The 17,929-nt window shown below is 42.4% G+C and overlaps 1 protein-coding gene across 4 annotated transcripts in view; it reads left to right on the forward strand.

Annotated features, from left to right (window-relative positions):
- Positions 1-367: 367 nt before the first annotated feature.
- pde9aa (phosphodiesterase 9aa) overlaps positions 368-17,929 on the forward strand; it is a 37,714-nt gene continuing 20,152 nt past the window's right edge. Inside the window, exons 1-5 of one of the 4 annotated variants that reach the window (XM_054615004.1) lie at positions 368-438; positions 6,838-6,908; positions 9,037-9,114; positions 10,650-10,693; positions 17,658-17,712. In XM_054615004.1, the coding sequence (XP_054470979.1) occupies positions 376-438; positions 6,838-6,908; positions 9,037-9,114; positions 10,650-10,693; positions 17,658-17,712 (311 nt within the window). In that variant the 5' untranslated portion in view covers positions 368-375. Of the gene's footprint in view, positions 439-6,837; positions 6,909-9,036; positions 9,115-10,071; positions 10,100-10,649; positions 10,694-17,408; positions 17,475-17,657; positions 17,713-17,929 lie in introns of those variants that run through there. The other 3 variants (XM_054615005.1, XM_054615006.1, XM_054615008.1) reach the window with 3 other exon arrangements.

Raw genomic sequence — 17,929 nt, forward strand, 5'->3', positions numbered from 1 at the left:
GTACAGTGTGTGTGTACGTGTATGAGTGTGTGAGACAGCGTGCCTGTCGGTGAGCGCGCAGACCCAGGAGGTCTGTAGTGAATGGAAGAGGCGGGGACGCGCATGGACAGGCTTTATGAGATGCGGCAGATAGCGAAGTGACAGAGCGGAGAGACACCGGGAGAAAGAGTTTAAGAAACGGACGGAGAGAGTCTGTGTCGGGGGTGTTCGACGGGCAGACGGGCAGCTGGGATGTTGTCGGACCGCTGACTCCATTATCACCACCCTCTGTTTGTTTTAACGGCGGTGAGACGAGCACCGGAGCGTTGACGGGGAGCACACGGAGCAGTTAGCCGCACCAGCAAAGCACCGACGCCGGGAGGAAGAGTTGGCACCATGGGCTCCGCTTCGTCCTCTTACCGGGTCATCTACCTGGACGTGGACGGCAGGATTCAGAAGGTACAGCACACAAGGCGATGGGCTACTCTATGTCAACACTGGTAGTAGAATGAAAGAAAATAGAATGAGAAAACATAAACAGCGGTTAATCTGCAAATCACATGGATAACCTGCAACACTACAAACAAGTAGCCCAAAAGCCCCCTTCATAGAACACTTTATTAGTTATGGAACTGCTAAATGTCCAGTGTGAAATAAATGATTTTTCACAAGAAGAAGCTGGGGAAATGTTGTTGGTTGAAAGGTGAGGGTGAAGGATTACTATCAACCACACAAACATTAAAAAAGTGACATTATGAATTTCCAAAAACGTAACTTTTAGAAAATGTAGACGAACAGTTACCAAATGACAAAAAAAAAAATATAGGCTTAAAATTGTTTAAATAATAATAATATTTTTTTGTTATTATTTGTAATTACCCATATAAGTATCGTCAATAGGCTACTGAATTAGCATATTTTAACATGATGTCGTTAATTATGTTTTTATACACATTTGTAATTGATCGTGAAATAATACATTTTTATCTCCCCCATCATGGAGTTCTATATTAAGTATCTGTGGGAAACACAGGAGGTAAAACAAAAAGCATGATAATGCCACTGTAAAGGATCATCACTAAGCATATACATACATTACACAAGTAGCCTAGTTACTAGGCTACAGGGTTTTGACCAAATCACAATATTTTTAAGTCATTTTACCTAGTAGGTAGAATGACTTAAAAATATTGTGATCTGGTCAAAACCCTGTAAATCTGTATTGGTAAGCTTAAGTATTATAATGTCACATAAATTGCAATATTGAGTACCGGAGAGTATAGAAATGTTACTGTGATGTATTAAGGGATTAAACAAATGTCATTCAGCATCATGAAGGTGCTTTAAATTCACAGTGTGAACATTAGACAACCTCCAAGGTGAGTTTTACTTTGTTAGCAGCAGCAGTCATTACTTAAGGGCTTTGTGGTCTCAACTAACTAAAAGAGAACTGTGTCCTTGGACCTCATAAAACCTTTTTTATAAATCCCTGTCATTTGAAATGTAATGTGATGCCATAAAGAGATGTGAGGCTCGCTTGAGTGAGGTGATCATCACAGGGAGCTTCAGGTCTGCTTTTATTGTTTTGTGCTGTGTATAATTTACAGTGATTGAAGTAAATTACACCACAAACGCCAGTACGGCTTTTAGTCTAAATGTCATGTCTTTCTATCGCAGTGAATGTTATGATACTGAGCACTTTATTGGCTAAAAATAGTGTGAATAAGTGGAGACCACAGTTATGACAATGTGTCTGAATCATCACCTTTAACTGCAACTCACCGTTATCATCTTCTCTGTGTGTGTGTGTGTGTGTGTGTGTGTGTGTGTGTGTGTGTGTGTGTGTGTGTGTGTGTGTGTGTGTGTGTGTGTGTGTGTGTGTGTGTGTGTGTGTGTCAGATACAGAGACAAATAAATGGGTAAGCATGTTTGAATTGGTAATTATTGAGCATTCATCAAGCAGAATAACCCCAGATTGCGGAGCTGTGAGGTTGAAGAGTAACAGGCTCTGACCTCTAAATATACTCAGGCATGCAATTTATTCATTCAACATGAGAATCCCAGACTGGAGCTTTCAGCTCACTAACTGACCAACCTTAAAGCTATTGTTCTCACACCTCAGAGCCTTTCTCCGCTGTTTGATGTTAATGGTTTTATAATAAATCTTGCAAATATTGAAGGAAATATGCAGAAATGTTGCCAAAAGTCAGCTGCAATAAATCCAAACATATTCAAACTACACCTGTGTCAGCAAGAGCAGAGTCAACTTCTTTTGTCCCAGAGGGGAATTTTGTATTGGGCACATTGCTAAAAAAATAACAACACAAAAACAACATGCTACTGAAAACCTCTCTGTTACTGCCTGTAGTTCAGCGTCCTACAGATTCAACAAGAAACACTGATGAACTGTGAACAGCATTATGTGACACTGTATCAGAACTAAACAAAATGTTCCCCTTGCCAGATAAAGCCTTTTTAACTGACTTCATTCTCTCTTTCATTTATACATTCATTCATTTTCTGAACCTGTTTAGGGTCACAAAGTTACTCAGTTCAGTTGAAAAGAAAACCTAAATCACTGTCAGCCTCAACCACAAGAACCCAAATCCCACCAGAACATCCAGATTTATAGCAATCTGAACCATGTCTGCCTCAGTAAAATTAAGAACATGAATCACTGGCCCTAATAGGAAACATCATTACTTCATCAGTTTCAATGAGGAAAAAGCAAACCACCCCAGTCAGCACAAAAATCCAATGTTGTAAAGTACACACATAAACATCTAAAATACACTTGCCCTGTTGAGCAGTCACTATCCCTCATAGACAGTCAAGGGCAGTGTACATTTCAGATGGTTTTTGCTAATGGAGAGAGTTTGCACTGCTGAAGTCATCGCCAGACTGGTTTGTTGAGGCAGAGAGTGCAGGCAGAGCTCTGTTTGCATTGACAAACCAATGGAGGGGGAACAGCGGCTCATAAAAGGCCATATAATGAGGTTTATACTTCACTGGCGCTTTGTATTTATTGCGTTGTGTCTCCTTTATGGAACTCACTCAGAGCGTATGTGTTGCACAAACCCATGTCGTTTCCTAATGCAGACATTTTTAATATGCAGCAGGGTGGTGGGAGGATTGTCTGTGGTTTTATGGGTTAATACATCTTCATTTCAAGAGTTTCAAGCATCAGTTTTCCTAGTGGAGGAGAAATGGATGGATAGAGTAATGCATTCCCTATTTAACGTGTTATGGACAGCAGTGTTCAGTGCTATCAGCTCAGCTAAATGGAGACAACATCTACATTTTCATTCAGTGTGTCTTTGTTTTTAATTGTTTTTTAAATGTTCTGCAGTATATTCCAAATGATTGTATGTGTGTGTGTGTGTGTGTGTGTGTGTTTTTGATGCCTCACCACCAGCCAAATCTTCAGTATTGACCGTAGATGACATTGAGCTGTTGGTTCGTTGGATCAGTGGTCACTTGTTGCTAGGCTGGAAATGCTTAGACCAGTCCCTGTTCAAGCTGTGTAACAGACACAGCCTCTTAGATTTGTATATAGTAGTTGATAATAGACCAGTTTCAGGTCAGGGTTACAGATTGAGGCCTATCAGCATTGGTTTGGCTAAGAAAGGATGAAACATTGGTAAAGAAATTAAATCAGTCAGTGGGCCGTCCAGTGTGCACGTTTTCTAACTTCAATTGAACGAACCTGTTGAATATTCAGCTCCACTTTTCATACACACACTACGTGGGCGACTGTGGCTCAGTGGAGAGCAGGTTTCGATACCCAGCTCCGGCAGTCCATGTTGATGTGTCCTTGGGCAAGACACTTAACCCCGAGTTGCTCCCGAGGCTGTGCCTTCGGTGTGTGGATGTTGTATGAATGTTAGTTAGACTTAGAGTCCTGATGAGCAGGCGGAACCTTGCATGGTAGCCCCTGTCATCAGTGTATGAATGGGTGAATGATATGTAATGTAAAAGCGCTTTGAGGGGTCTGAAGACTAGAAAAAGCGTTATACAAGTATACTATTTACCATTTATGTGAACAGCAGCTTGTATTACAAAGCCTCGTGAGCCCTGCCCTTTTCCATCTTTTCCCTTTTTGTTGTCGTTCCTGCTTAATGTGTACGGTTTGCGTGATCAGGTTGAATATGGCATCACTTTTATTTGCGAAAACCCTGGATCCTGCTGGTTTGTGGTGTGGAATCATTGTCCTGGGTGCATTCAGCAGCAGCAGGGAACCGGTTATGACAAAGTGGGGTTGTTACTGAAATCAGTTGCGTCATCTTAAAACGAGAACATGAATTTGCTGAGCAGTGGTTGATGCTGCGGAGAGAACATTTAAATAGCCACCCTGTTTAAACATCCTAGGGAGTATTTAACTAACCAAATGAATTCATAGTGAAAAAAACCCCCAAAAGACATAAGAGCGTTAGAGTTGCTGTTGTCTGTTCTGGGGAGTTGCTGTCATCATATCCCACAGGGCTCTTCTCATTCATTTACATTCAGTCTTTACTTGTCAATATGTTCTTTCCCTCTTGGTTCCTTCTTGTTTTTTTCTGTGAAAAAGAGGGTAAAATGAGTGATTCTCCTTTCTGTTCTTTATCACAAAGTTCAGCATTGTTTTTGTCCTGAAATGGACAGTAAATGATGAGAAAAACCAATCATGCATAGTTGACTCAGGAGGGTGGGACCTTAGTATTTATTAAGCAGCTTTAGGCAAATTTGATGAGCAACAGTTAAAACATAGATAAATAAATTGGCAGTCAAATTAGATAAACATATACTGCAATTTAAATGAGAATTAGGACCAATAAAGTCACCCAAAGACTCGGGTTTATGGGTAGCAGAGGAAGGATGTTGATATCTGATGGGATTAATCTCGATCTTGCTTGCATTCCTATAATGCTTAGTGAAAGTTAGAGGAGACAGAGTTACAGACTTTTGAATGAATGAAACCTTAATTGCTAGAAGTTGACCAGTTAATCTGTTTGGGTGATTTGGCACTCATTACTCTTCAGCCATAAATGTGTGAAGGACTTTGAATTACGTTTTTCAATATAGAATATTATCAGAGCAGAATTCATTTCAGAGAGAAATTCTCCACTTCACAAAAACTCTCCAAACCCTCAGCACATTTTTCTTTCTGGCAATAGGGTTAGAAAAGTGGGCTAAACCTTTGCATTCCCAGGAAAAGCTGATTTTACAGCAAGCAGACAAACCGTATTCATGTCATATCTGTTCTGTTTTCAGTTTACTTTCTCGCTAGAATATATAACGCAGCTCCATCAGCTCTTGGTCCACGAAACAAGACAGACATGAAGGAACAGAAATCCTCCAACTTTTACTTTAACTCACTTACCAATATGGCGTTCTCTCTTCCAAGTAATCCGGCCAAGTAACTATCCATTCATTAAAGGAGATCCCACTTTAAGATCCTCCCTACTCCTGGAATATGCATCAACATTAAAGGTTTGTAAGAGTAGCATTTAACATGTAAGGGGACGCACAACAGAAATGATCCTGGCATGCCATTAGCCTCAGAACAGCACATTGCCCAATGTAAACATATAGAACATATTCCAACGACGGAATCCTTCAAATCAACTTCAGGATATTCTCTTATTAATGTTTGAATTCAAAGTAAAAAAAAAAGTGTATTTAAACCAGCGTTTGTAAGAGCAGCAGATGGAGGTACAGTCTACTAATTAATCAACGATCGGCTTTTTCCTGCTCCAAACTATTGTTATTTCTGTCAACCTCTGCTTTGCACTAGGAACATAAACAAATATTAAAAGAATACAGACAACCAAACATGACAGCACAAAATATAACATTAAACATCAGCATCATAAAAATCATCATTTAGTAAATCAATAAAAGACATCAGATGCAAGTTCAAGTAGTTGTGGCTTCATTTACCATACGACTTCACATGAAATAGGTGGAAATATGATTCCAGGACTGAATCACTTTTAATTGTGTAACATTAAATTAAATATATCAAAGACTGAAAAAAGTCCTATCTGCTGCTGTGTTTCAGAGCAGAGATGAAAAGCAGCTGTAGATGTGGTGTTTGTGAAGCACCACTGTCTGTCTGTCCGCTGACCTTCACCAGTCCCTGTCTGTTCCACCTGTGACAGGCTGCCACTGCCAGACTGCTGAAGTGCTCTTTGACCTCTCTCCTCCTGTCCTGACAGCACTCGTTAAACCAGCCCCCCCCCGCCACCCCGTTTCATTTCTCGCAGCAACTTAGCTGTTTGTTGATCTTCGATGCCACACATCCCATGCAAATACCTCCTTTATCTATGTGGGTCATCCTTTGTATGCTGCGGAGTGACACAAATCATTTGTCATGTTCAATGACTTGACCTTGTGTATAGAGCTGTAGAGGGGGAAGGGACTAAAAACAGAAAATATTCAGTGGCGCTGTGCTGGAACATGTACATTCTTTAATCAGAAGAAGAGCCCTGTCAGACTCAAGAGTTTCTCCCCAGTGGTTCATTGCTCCACTTTCACATAACTGAAAGTATGTTAAAGTCACATGTTAAAGTTTAGCTTGTAATTGTGCTAATGTTACCAGGTTAGCATGCAGTCTTATTTTAAATAAGCTAAATATCTCATTTAAAGCTGTTTATTATAAGTAAAAAATCCTGAGCTGATTTGGCCAAAATATCAATATCTGATATGCAGTTAGGATTAAAAAAAGTGATATTTTTACTTTCCCCACTCTGCAAAGATTTCCATAATGTTGTGAACATTGAATTTGTTCACTTTTTCCGATGCACGTCAGTTGTTGGGTCAATGATTTGAAATCTTCCCCCTATCATGTGTGATTGTGTGTGTGTTGTTCTCCCTCAGGTGGTGTTCAGTAGATTCTGCAGCCCATGTGACATTAAGGAGCTGTTCTGTACAGCCCTGGGTGTGCCAAGGTAAATCAGATACACACACACACACACACACACACACACACACACACACACACACACACACACACACACACACACACACACACACACACACACACACACCATGGAGGGTAGAAAGGACATGCTTGTGTGAATATTTTCTGAAAGTCCCCAATGTGTGCGTGTGTGTGTCATTAGTACAACTCAGTCACGCAGATGCTCTTGCGTGCACACATATGACTCCTCACACACAGGTGTGTGTGTGTGTGTGTGTGTACGCTCATCTCTGTGTGCATTTTACAACTGCACGTGCATGCATTTGACTCTTAACTGGGCTGCCCTGAAACTTTAACCGTAGTCATGTAAACCAAAGTCAAGATCAGTATTCGAAAGCAGCGGTTTGTTTTTTTAAATTATTATATTGTATGTGCATTACTGCAAAAATCCCAAATGGCCCATGATATAATGAATAGTAATCCCACATTATTCATTATGCATTAACATTAAAGGTAAAGTCTCTGAAAGTAATCCAATAGGCCTGCATTTTTTGTCAAATTCAGCAAATAATTTCCAACATCAATTTGAATAAAGTGATTGATCAGATAAAATTTGTTAATGTATGTTTATCAAATTAACTTTATTTTATGAATATAACTCGTCAGCTGCCATGTTTTGTGTGCACCAAGCGAGGGAGAATAAATACTGAAACAGTTTTGAAAGATTTAATGCCAAAACGGATTAAAGCAGGATATTTTGCTAGATGAAAACAATTTTAGAAATTATTACGTCTTATGTTTTTTCAATAACTTTTTACTTTTGGCCTTAACTAAGCTTTGGAGTTTTCTGGAATGTTGGAGTTACACAGAAACAATAGTACGCAGGCACCACTGGAATCTAATTCTTTAAATATAATACTATTCACTATGGAGCCTCTTTGTAACTGGTAGTAACAATGTTATCTTCACTTTACCTGTCTCTCCTCTGCTGTGTGTGGAGAGCTGCTCCGTGTTCAATGCGCCTGCCTGTTAGCCCCGCACACAGTGAAACAGGAGAGCAGAGGATACTAATGATCCTGGTGCTCTGCTGCAGAATGAAAACAGAGCAAACACTTACTAGTGTAGCCTCTTTATCTGCAATTGTGCAGATATACCAGTTAAACAGAATGAATAGACATGCAAAGAACTGTGCAGCATTGAAATGTTGACTTACTGGAACCGGTTACAAGCAGGCCCATTACCTGAATCATTACACCCTGATTCTCCTCTGCTGTGTTATTTGTATACAGATAATCCTTTATACCTGTAATAAGCAGGGAGGTGAAGTGTTTCTGTTGCACACCTGGAAACACCATACTATATGATATTATAACTTTAGAAATGCACGATGACAGAAATGTTAACTGTCATTATAAATAATAAACAGTCATGTCAATTATCTTTCTATGTTGCATCTGTGCTCCATAAGAGGTGAGAAGTTTCTGGAATGCAATCTTGTTGCAAGTGGTCTCAATATAACACTCATAGTAACACATAACAACTACAGTGTATGCCTTAAATTAAGAAGATTTTGGCCAGCATTAGGCTCAAAAGCACTGCTGTGCTGTCTCACAGAGCTGCTTGCATGACTTCAAACATGTTAAACAGGGAAGTGAAACCCAAACAAACCATTCCTTTTTATGTTGTACCTGGTGTCATTTACTTCTCAAGAACTACTTAATGACATGTCTAAATGGTAAATGGACTGTACTTGTATAGCGGTTTTCTAGTCCTATGACCACTCAAAGTGCTTTTACACTGCATTCATCCATTCATACACTGATGGCATGGACATGCACATCAGGTCTCTAACTCTAACTAACATTCACACACCGATGGCACAGCCTTCGGGAGCAATTTTGGGGTCAAGTGTCTTGCCCAAGGACACATCAACATTGGGGCTGGAGCAGGGGATCGAACCGCTCCTCTGATTGGAGGACGACCCTGCTCTCCACTGAGCCACAGTCGCCCCATGCTACATGTGCTCATCGAAGCAGCATCAATGTAGCATTGGTTTTGTTATTGTTAGATTACTTAAGAGAACCTTCCCTCACAATCATGCAGCCTTACACATGGCTTCTAGTAAAATTTGAACATGTGTTTTTTTCTTCATGCAGGAACACTAACCTGTCCCTGCTGGATTCTTCTGGAGCCATGGTGTCCATTGACCCCACCATGCCACACAATACAGAGAGGTATTGGAAAATTTGTTAAGTCCACCTACTGGCTGTTTGATTGAAAGACACATTCACTGATTGACTGTAAATTCCAGCATCCCTTGCTCCTTTCTACTTAGCTGTTAACATTTTGCTACAATGAGCTGCCATGAAATGTGATCTTTATGTTTGCATCAGAAGCCACCCTGAGTTTATCTGGAGACATTTTATTCAAAAGTAATCAGATTAACAGCTTAGAGTTAATAAGCTTTAGCATTTTTAACACTTCACTACCTTCACTCTTATACACTCTCTATCATTGTGAGCATAATGTACCACTATTGACTTTCTTTGGTAAAATTAAATGTACTAGTTTCTGGGACGTTCTTCTGCAGATAGCTTGTCAGTAAACCACTAATACTTCCAACACTTGATTGGTCTTACAGTAGTTTTCCTATGGTGAAGATCTAGATTCTATATATTGTGTTTTGAAGATGTTTCTGTCTGATTACCGAGACCGGTGGTGAACGCGCTGGTAACAGCTCCGGGTGAGTCGGAGCAGATGGCGGCGGTGTCGCCGCGAGAACCTGGGTGATGGCCGCCGTAAGTTGTTGAACCTGGTGCGTCAAGGCGGTCACAGCCTGTCCCTGGTTCACTAGGGTCTGGTGAACCTCGGCGGTGGTGGCGGCGAGCTGGGTCTCGTGTCTCTGGATCGCCTCCTCCATGGATACGAACCGAGCCAATGGCGAGGTGTCATGTGCTGGATCCATGTTCTGGACAGATCGTACTGTAACGGGTGATGTGTGGACCCAAGTGCAGTACGACCAAGAGACAGAGTAACGTTCAATGGCTTCAAAGCGGAACACACAGCAGACAGACAGGCAGGAGATAACTCACGGGGTATATTCCACTCGAGCGAGCGCTGATCCGTCAGCGGAGCAGGCAGACAAAAACCAAGAGGAGCGAAGGCTTATCTCGTGGTCAGGGACAGAAGGCTGAGTCGGTTAACCGGGGCAGAAGCAAGGTAGGAATAACGTGGTCGGGGACGGAAGGCTGAGTCAGTTAACTCTCTAGGAGTGACTGCAATAAACAGTACATGACATGAACATGTTTACCAGAAGAGAAGACAACAACAACAAGTCACCCGCAGTTATTGTGTATATTATTGTTTTAGATCAGAGTTTTAACATGCTACAGCCTCATTTGAAAACGGGTGCATTTATGTCCACTAATATCTTTCAGCTTCAGTAACTGAACCTTTATTTCATGAAGGCCATCATATCCAAAGATGACACATTCAGTTACATTTTTGGCGTGGAATTTTGAGTTTAGTTTGACTGTATATTTGCTCTCCTATCTAAGGGTGAAATCTTAACTCTTTATTTGAGTGTTGGTTATCGTCCTTGTAAACAGTGTATGTGCGTTTGTGTGGGTGAGCATGTGTGTCTGTGTTCCCACTTGAATTAGTAAGTGGGAGGAAGAATACAGCTTAGAGGACAGATGGTGAATTTATTTCAGCTACACACCACCTCTGCACTCAAACTAACCTGTGTGTGTGTCCGATTGTGTTGAAGGTCACCGTATCGAGTGGTGCCTATGACTGGAGGACAGCTTGCTGGTGAGTTCCATGGACTACACAAATACACACACACGCACGCACACACACACACACACACAACACACACACACACACACACACACACACACACACACACACACACACACACACACACACACAACCACACACATCTGTAGAATCCCAAGGCCTATTCCACACTATCGTTTGTTGATTTTAGTTCCATATTTAACATCTTGCAGCCTCACATATTATATATATACTGAAACCGCTAGACATCAACCCATTCATAATTAAGTGGTTCCTGTCATTACTTACTAACTGCACCTGGCATGATAGAGTGAACCCACCTATGCCCGACCGTTATGAATGCACCAATCCGACTTTTTCAGTAGCAATACAGATACAAATACTTGTGCTTTGGGCATCAATCAGATTCCAGTGTTTAAGAAATAAACTTTATAGCTGACTGTGTGGAAGAGACTTGGATCAAACTTTTATGTAGGCAACACTAGGCTTGACTTAAATATTGCTTGTAAAACCAAATGTAACAGATTTATTTAAAAATAGTGGTATCTGATACCAGACTGGCCCATTGTCACCAATACCTAATCCAGTTTTGAGTCAGCATTGGACCAATATCCGATATCGGTGTAGGTATCAGTGCATTACTAGTGACCATCAGTATCGTAGTGCCCCAGCAGGATGTTGGCTCACCTGGCCTGTTCACTCACTACACAAATGAATGCCCCAGCCATACTAAAAACAATATATCAATACATATTCTGATGACCCTGCCACCCTGGGGCTTATGCTAGCTAACTCTAATGTCCAGGTGTATTAGTCTACCACCCTGACGGTGCACAATGGTGGGACAGATATCATGCCATCATCAATACAAGAAAAACAGAAAAGATGGTGTTATTGGGTGCACACTCTATGGTGTTCATCCATGGCAATACCATAGTGCAGGGGGACTCCTACAGGGACCTGGTTGACCAGATGGATAACTAAGTGGTGTGGACAGTAAATGTGGAGGATGTCTGCTCCAGCGGAGGATGAACTTCATTAGAAGGCTCAGAACCTTCTGTTCTATCCTGCAGCAGTGGAGTAGGGCTGCAAGAACTAATCGATTAAAACAATTCTATCATATCTATCAACAATCTATAATATAAATAGCTGGCAACACATTTCATCATTGACTCATTGGGTCTATGTAATGATGCATGTCACACGCTGTGTCTCTGTGCCTGCTTATTCTGCTCCTTGTGTAGCTCACGGGATGAATTACTGGAAATGTCTCTGACTCTGAAAAGTGGTGCAAGCAGAGAAAAAATCAGCAGAGAAATCCAATTACAATTACTATTTAAAAAACAAAAGTTACAAAAAGATATAGCTTCTGTCTGACTTCTTTCCCTTTTATTATCATTGATGTAGCCGGCAGCCTGGGTCCCTGATTAAGCTATTTTAAAGCTAAGGCTTAATAAAGCTAACACCCTCAATCAGCTAATTAGAAGAAATTAGCTAAAATAACTTGGAGAGACACAGTATAACGTAATGTTAGGGAGTTTTGGGAAATTTTCATGGCATTAGCTAGAGACAGTACATAAGTATTAGCATCAAAATATACTTATATTACCAAAAGTAAAAGAACATTAAGCAGACAGTACAGGGTCTTCCTCAGGCAGACTGTACATGATTCCCCTGAAGTAGACCGGACAGTGTCCCCCTCAGGATGATGTTTCAGGGTTCCCCTTAAGGCAGACGCTGCTGGATTACCCTCAGGCAGAGGGTAAAGGGTTCCGCCAAAGTAGACGGTCCAGGGTTTCCCTGACGCAGAAGGCAGAGGGTTCCCCTGCAGCACACTTTACAGGGTTCCCCTACAGCACACTTTACAGGGTTCCCCTCAGGCAGACGGCACAGGGTTCCCCTAAAGTTGAAGGAACAGAGTTTCCCCTCAAAGAGACTGTACAGGTTCCCTCAAAGCAGACGGTACAGGTTTCACTTAGACGGGACAGTGTTAACCTAAAGCATACAGTACAGGGTTCCCTAAAGCAGATAGTACAGGGTGATCCTAAGGCAGACGATACAGGGTTCCCCTCAGGAAGACATTTTAGGGTTCCCTTAAGGTAGGCAGTACTGGGTTCTCTTAAGGCAGAAGGTACAGGGTTCCCCTCAGGTAGACGTTTCAGGGGTTCCCTTAAGGTATATGGTAGTGGGTTCCCCTCAGGAAGATGGTAGAGGGTTCCCCTTAAGTTGACGGTTTAGGGTTTCTATCGAGCAAAAGGCACACAGTTCCTCTTAAGCAGACAAAACGGGGTTCCACTCAGGCAGACGGTACTGGTTAACCTTAAAGCAGATGGTACAGGGTTCTCCTGAGGCCGACAATACAGGGTTCTCCTCAGCAAGATGGTACAGGGTTTCCCTCAAGCAGACGGTAAAGGGTTCTCCTGAAGTAGACAGAACAGGGTTTCCCTCAAGCAGATACAGGTTTCCCCTAAAGCAGACAGTACAGGGTTCCCCTAAAGACAGAACAGGGTACAGGGTACCCCGGTCAGGGTTTCAGATGGTACGGGTTTGAGGGTTCCCCTAAAGTAGACAGAACAGGGTTTCCCTCAAGCAGATGGTACATGTTTCCCCTAAAGTAGACTGTACAGGGCTCCCCTCAGGCAGATGGTACTGGGTTTTCCTCAAGCAGACAGTACAGGGGTCCCTGAAGATAGTACAGGATGATCCTAAGGCAGAAAGTACAGGGTTTCCCTCAGGTAGACGTTTTAGGGTTTCTCTCAAGTGGATGGTACAGGTTCCCCTAATACAGACGGTAAAGGTTTCCCCAAAGTAGACAGTGCAGGGTTCCCTTAAAGCACACAGTAGAGGGTTCCCCTAAAGTAGACGGAACAGGGTTTCCCACGAGCAGACTCTACACGTTTCCCCTAAAGTAGACGGTACAGGGTTCCCCTCAGGCAGACAGTACAGGGTTCCCCTCAAGCAGACAATAAAGGGGTCCTTGAAGCAGATAATACAGGATGATCCTCAGGCAGACGGTACAGGGTTCCCCTGAGGCAGACATTTCAGGGTTCCCTTAAGGTAGACTGTACTGGGTACTCCTAAGGCAGAAAGTACAGGGTTCCCATCAGGTAGACGTTTTAGGGTTTCTCTCAAGTGGATGGTACAGGTTCCCCTAATACAGACGGTAAAGGTTTCCCAAAAGTAGACAGTGCAGGGTTCCCTTAAAGCACACAGTAGAGGGTTCCCCTAAAGTATACGGAACAGGGTTTCCCACGAGCAGACTGTACACGTTTGCCCTAAAGTAGACGGTACAGGGTTCCCCTCAAGCAGACAGTACAGGGGTCCCTAAAGCAGATAGTACAGGATGATCCTAAGGCAGACGGTACGGGGTTCCCTTAAAGTAGACTGTACTAGGTACTCCTAAGGCAGAAAGTACAGGGTTTCCCTCAGGTAGACAGTACAGGGTTCCCCTACAGCAGACAGTAAAGGGTTCCCCTCAGGCAGACGTTTCAGGGTTCCCCTAAAGTAGACGGTACAGGGTTTCCCTCAAGCAGATGGTAAAGGGTTCCCCTAAAGTAGATGGTACAGGGTTCCCCTAAAGTAGACGGTACTGGGTTCCCCTCAAGCAGACAGTACAGGGTTCCCCTAAAGCAGATAGTACAGGATGATCTTAAGGTAGAAGGTACAGGGTTCCCCTCAGGTAGACATTTCAGGGGTTCCCTTAAGGTATATGGTACTGGGTTCCCCTAAGGCAGACGGTACAGGGTTCCACTTAATAATAATAATAATAATAATAATTAAGCCTTTATTAGTCCCACAACGGGGAAATTATTTCTCTGCATTTAACCCATCCCGGAGGAGCAGTGGGCTGCAATGAAGTGCCCGGGGAGCAACTTGGGGTTAGGTGTCTTGCTCAAGGACACCTCGGCATGTTGCCGGTAGAGGGGTTTGAACCACCAACCTTGTGGTTACGGGACAAGCGCTCTACCTCATGTGCCACAGCCGCCCCAAAAGTAGACGGTTTAAGGTTTCTCTCAAGCAGAAGGTACGGGGTTCCCCTAAAGCAGTTATTACAGGGTTCCCCTCAGGCAGACGGTACAGGGTTTCCCTCAAGCAGACGTTACAGGTTTACCTTAAAGCAGATGGTACAGGGTTCCCCTCAGGCAGATGATACAGGATTCCACTGAAGTAGACGGAACAAGGTTTCTCTCAAGCAGACTGTACAGCTTTTCCCTTAAAGTAGACAGTACAGGGTTTCCCTCAGGCAGACGGACCAGGGTTCCCCTCAGGCAGATGCTACAGGTTTTCCTTAAAGCAGGTGGTACAGGCTTCCCCTCAAGCAGGTGGTAAAGGGTTATCCTAAAGCAGGTGGTACAGGCTTCCCCTCAAGCAGGTGGTAAAGGGTTCCCCTTAGTCACACAAGAAAACATCTATAAAAAGATCCTGATCTCGGGCGATTGTGGTCTCACTGGAGTCTCGGGCAACTGTGGCTCAGTGGAGAGCTGGGCTGCCTCCGATCAGAGCGTTGGCGGTTTGATCCCCGGCTCCGGCATTCCATGTCGATGTGTCCTTGGGCAAGACACTTGACCCCAAATTGCTCCTGCAGACTGTTCCTGCGGTGTATGGTTATGCATGTTAATTAGTGTCCTGATGGGCAGGTGGCACCTTAGTAGCAGTATCAGTGTATGAATGGGTGTGAATGATGATATGCAGTATAAAAGCGCTTTGAGTGGGCACGGAAGACTAGAAAAGCGCACAGTCCATTTACCATCTCATGTGTGGAAAGTAGATATGGAAGATGTCTGCTCCAGGGTGCTCCCATTGTCAGAGCTCATCAGGAACCATCATGATAAAGCTGTTGGTGTGCTGAAAAAATACTCTAATTCTATCAGATCAGTCAATGTGAGATATTTTCAGGTGGTACATCTTAAGTGTTTGTGTTGTGTACAGGTCAAACCGCACTGACTGGCATTGTGATGTTAACTTGTGCAGAATAAAGACTTCTGACACAATGGCTGTGACAGCAATGTGGGGGATGATACGAAAAAAAATTGTTCTTTCAGTGACAATCATTTAATAGAAGTCCAACTGAACATTGAAACTGGCACCAAGCACTGAAACTGAAACCCTAGTCTCAACCGCTGAACCTTTTACTATTTGTAAAATACAGACACATTTGTACTGTAAAAACTGCCTGTCGTCTCATTTAGTGCTGGGCAGTATGACCAAAAATGTCACAGAATTTAAAAAAATCTGGCAGTATGAGGGTACTTCATGGATATTTTTTTGCATGACTGGGCCTTTTATATAGGTTTATGGGGGCTTATTGTATAGCCAGGAGTAAATAGAATATTTAAAATGTATAAACTGAAGTTAAATTCCTTTAGGGTTTGCTTGGCGCCACAAAATTATACAATATACGAAGAAATCAGAATGCATGAAACAGTTTCAGAATGTTAACAATTATTATTTTGCAAACTGCTAAATTTAAAAACAAGATATGACTAAAACTTTAATAAAACACATACACAAAGGCCTGCTGTATGGCCTACTTTCACCCAGAAACTGGTTTGAACAGTGTATGGTAAATGGACTGTACTTGTATTGCGCTTTTCTAGTCCTACTACCACTCAAAGCGCTTTAACACAACATGTTATCGTTCATCCATTCATACACTGATGGCAGGGTCTAACATGCAAAGTGTTACCTGCCCATCAGGACTCTAACTAACATTCATACCCATTCACACACTGGCACAGCCTGCAGGGGCAATTTGGGGTTAAGTTTCTTGCCCAAGGACACATCGACATGGACTACCTGAGCAGGGGATCGAACCACCGATCCTCTGATTGGAGGAAGACCGTGCTCTGCCACTGATCCACAGTCACCCGTATGTAAACTTATTCAGTGTCTTTGGTTCTGATGGAGCAAGGACAACTTTAGTCTTTAGCTGACAAATGCACCAAGATCTCTGCCCATACGCAATGGTTGGGAAAGGCATTGTGAAAGAGATAGAAAAGGCAACCTGAAATGGTCTTGCTAAAATAATTGCCTTATTCAGGGTGTTGATAATTTTCCTATACTGTTTCCTTTTTATTCTGGGTTAATGTTCTGGGGGGTGTTGAACAGTTATGTTATTGTCTATTTACACTTTGAAGACAATCCATAGTCACTTTGGAAGGCTGGAAAAATGTGGATGATTGACATGTTCTGATGTTTATTTAGAGTCAACCTAGTAGGCTTTTTACCAAACTAAACTGATCTAATGATGAAACATCCTGTTTTTTTACCACTAATACTCACTTAACAATATCTTGGGAGAAATTTCAAACAAGCTTGTTAACTGAAATAATTAATCCTGTTATACATGTCTGAGAGTGACAATCCAGTCCTCTTAGCCACTCCAGCTGATCTGGCTTAATTAATCACAGAGAGGAATTTTTTAACAACCATCTGCACTGACCTGTGACCCTCTCAGCGAACATGGAATGTGAGTGACACAATGTCTATCGACCAACAATATCTTCTTTTTTCACAATGTCCTGTAGCTGTTAGTTTATTTAGGGAAAGGGGCACATTTCACTTTTCTCTTTTCACTCTTACATAACCTCTGCATGTGTTTATGTCAGTGTGAGCCTGTGTGTCCTTTCACAGGACTGTTGATGCACAGTAGTATGCGTGCAACGCAATTTGCATGTTTGTTTTTGTGTGTGTGCGGACCACTGGTGGACTCAGGAGTCAGCAGGAGGGGTCCCCTTGGTGCCATCACGTTTGAAAGAAACTTAGCTAAGGAGAGTTCCTGGGTGCCCCTATGGTAGATCCCACATGACGAAACGTCTGCGTGTCTGGTGCCCTTTTTATGTGATGTTTTTGCCCCTCCCCTTTAGACAGCCTAAGTGTGTCAGTGGTGTGGAGAGTCTGTTGACAGTGTATGCGTGTGTATGTTTGTGCATGTGTGTGTATATGTAACACAGCTCCACGCTTGCTCTCTCCTCAGATAAAGAGGAACTCTTTCAGAATGTACTGACGCAAGTAGCAGAGCAGTTTTCAAGGTAAGCAGCTGGCAGAACACGCTCACACGGCAGATATTTACTGATTACTCATTAAAATGCTGCAATTATTGTGGAGATATTACTTGAGCATATTTACTACTCATTTCTTTAGCTTTTTTACTCTCTTTTGCGTTTCTCCCTCTTTTTATCAGGTTGATAATTCTTGTGAGTTTTATTTTTGTATACTGTCCATATTTGCTGACAAAACCTTGCATCT

Source organism: Anoplopoma fimbria, chromosome 16 (assembly GCF_027596085.1).
Source record: "Anoplopoma fimbria isolate UVic2021 breed Golden Eagle Sablefish chromosome 16, Afim_UVic_2022, whole genome shotgun sequence".
Taxonomy (NCBI): domain Eukaryota; kingdom Metazoa; phylum Chordata; class Actinopteri; order Perciformes; family Anoplopomatidae; genus Anoplopoma; species Anoplopoma fimbria.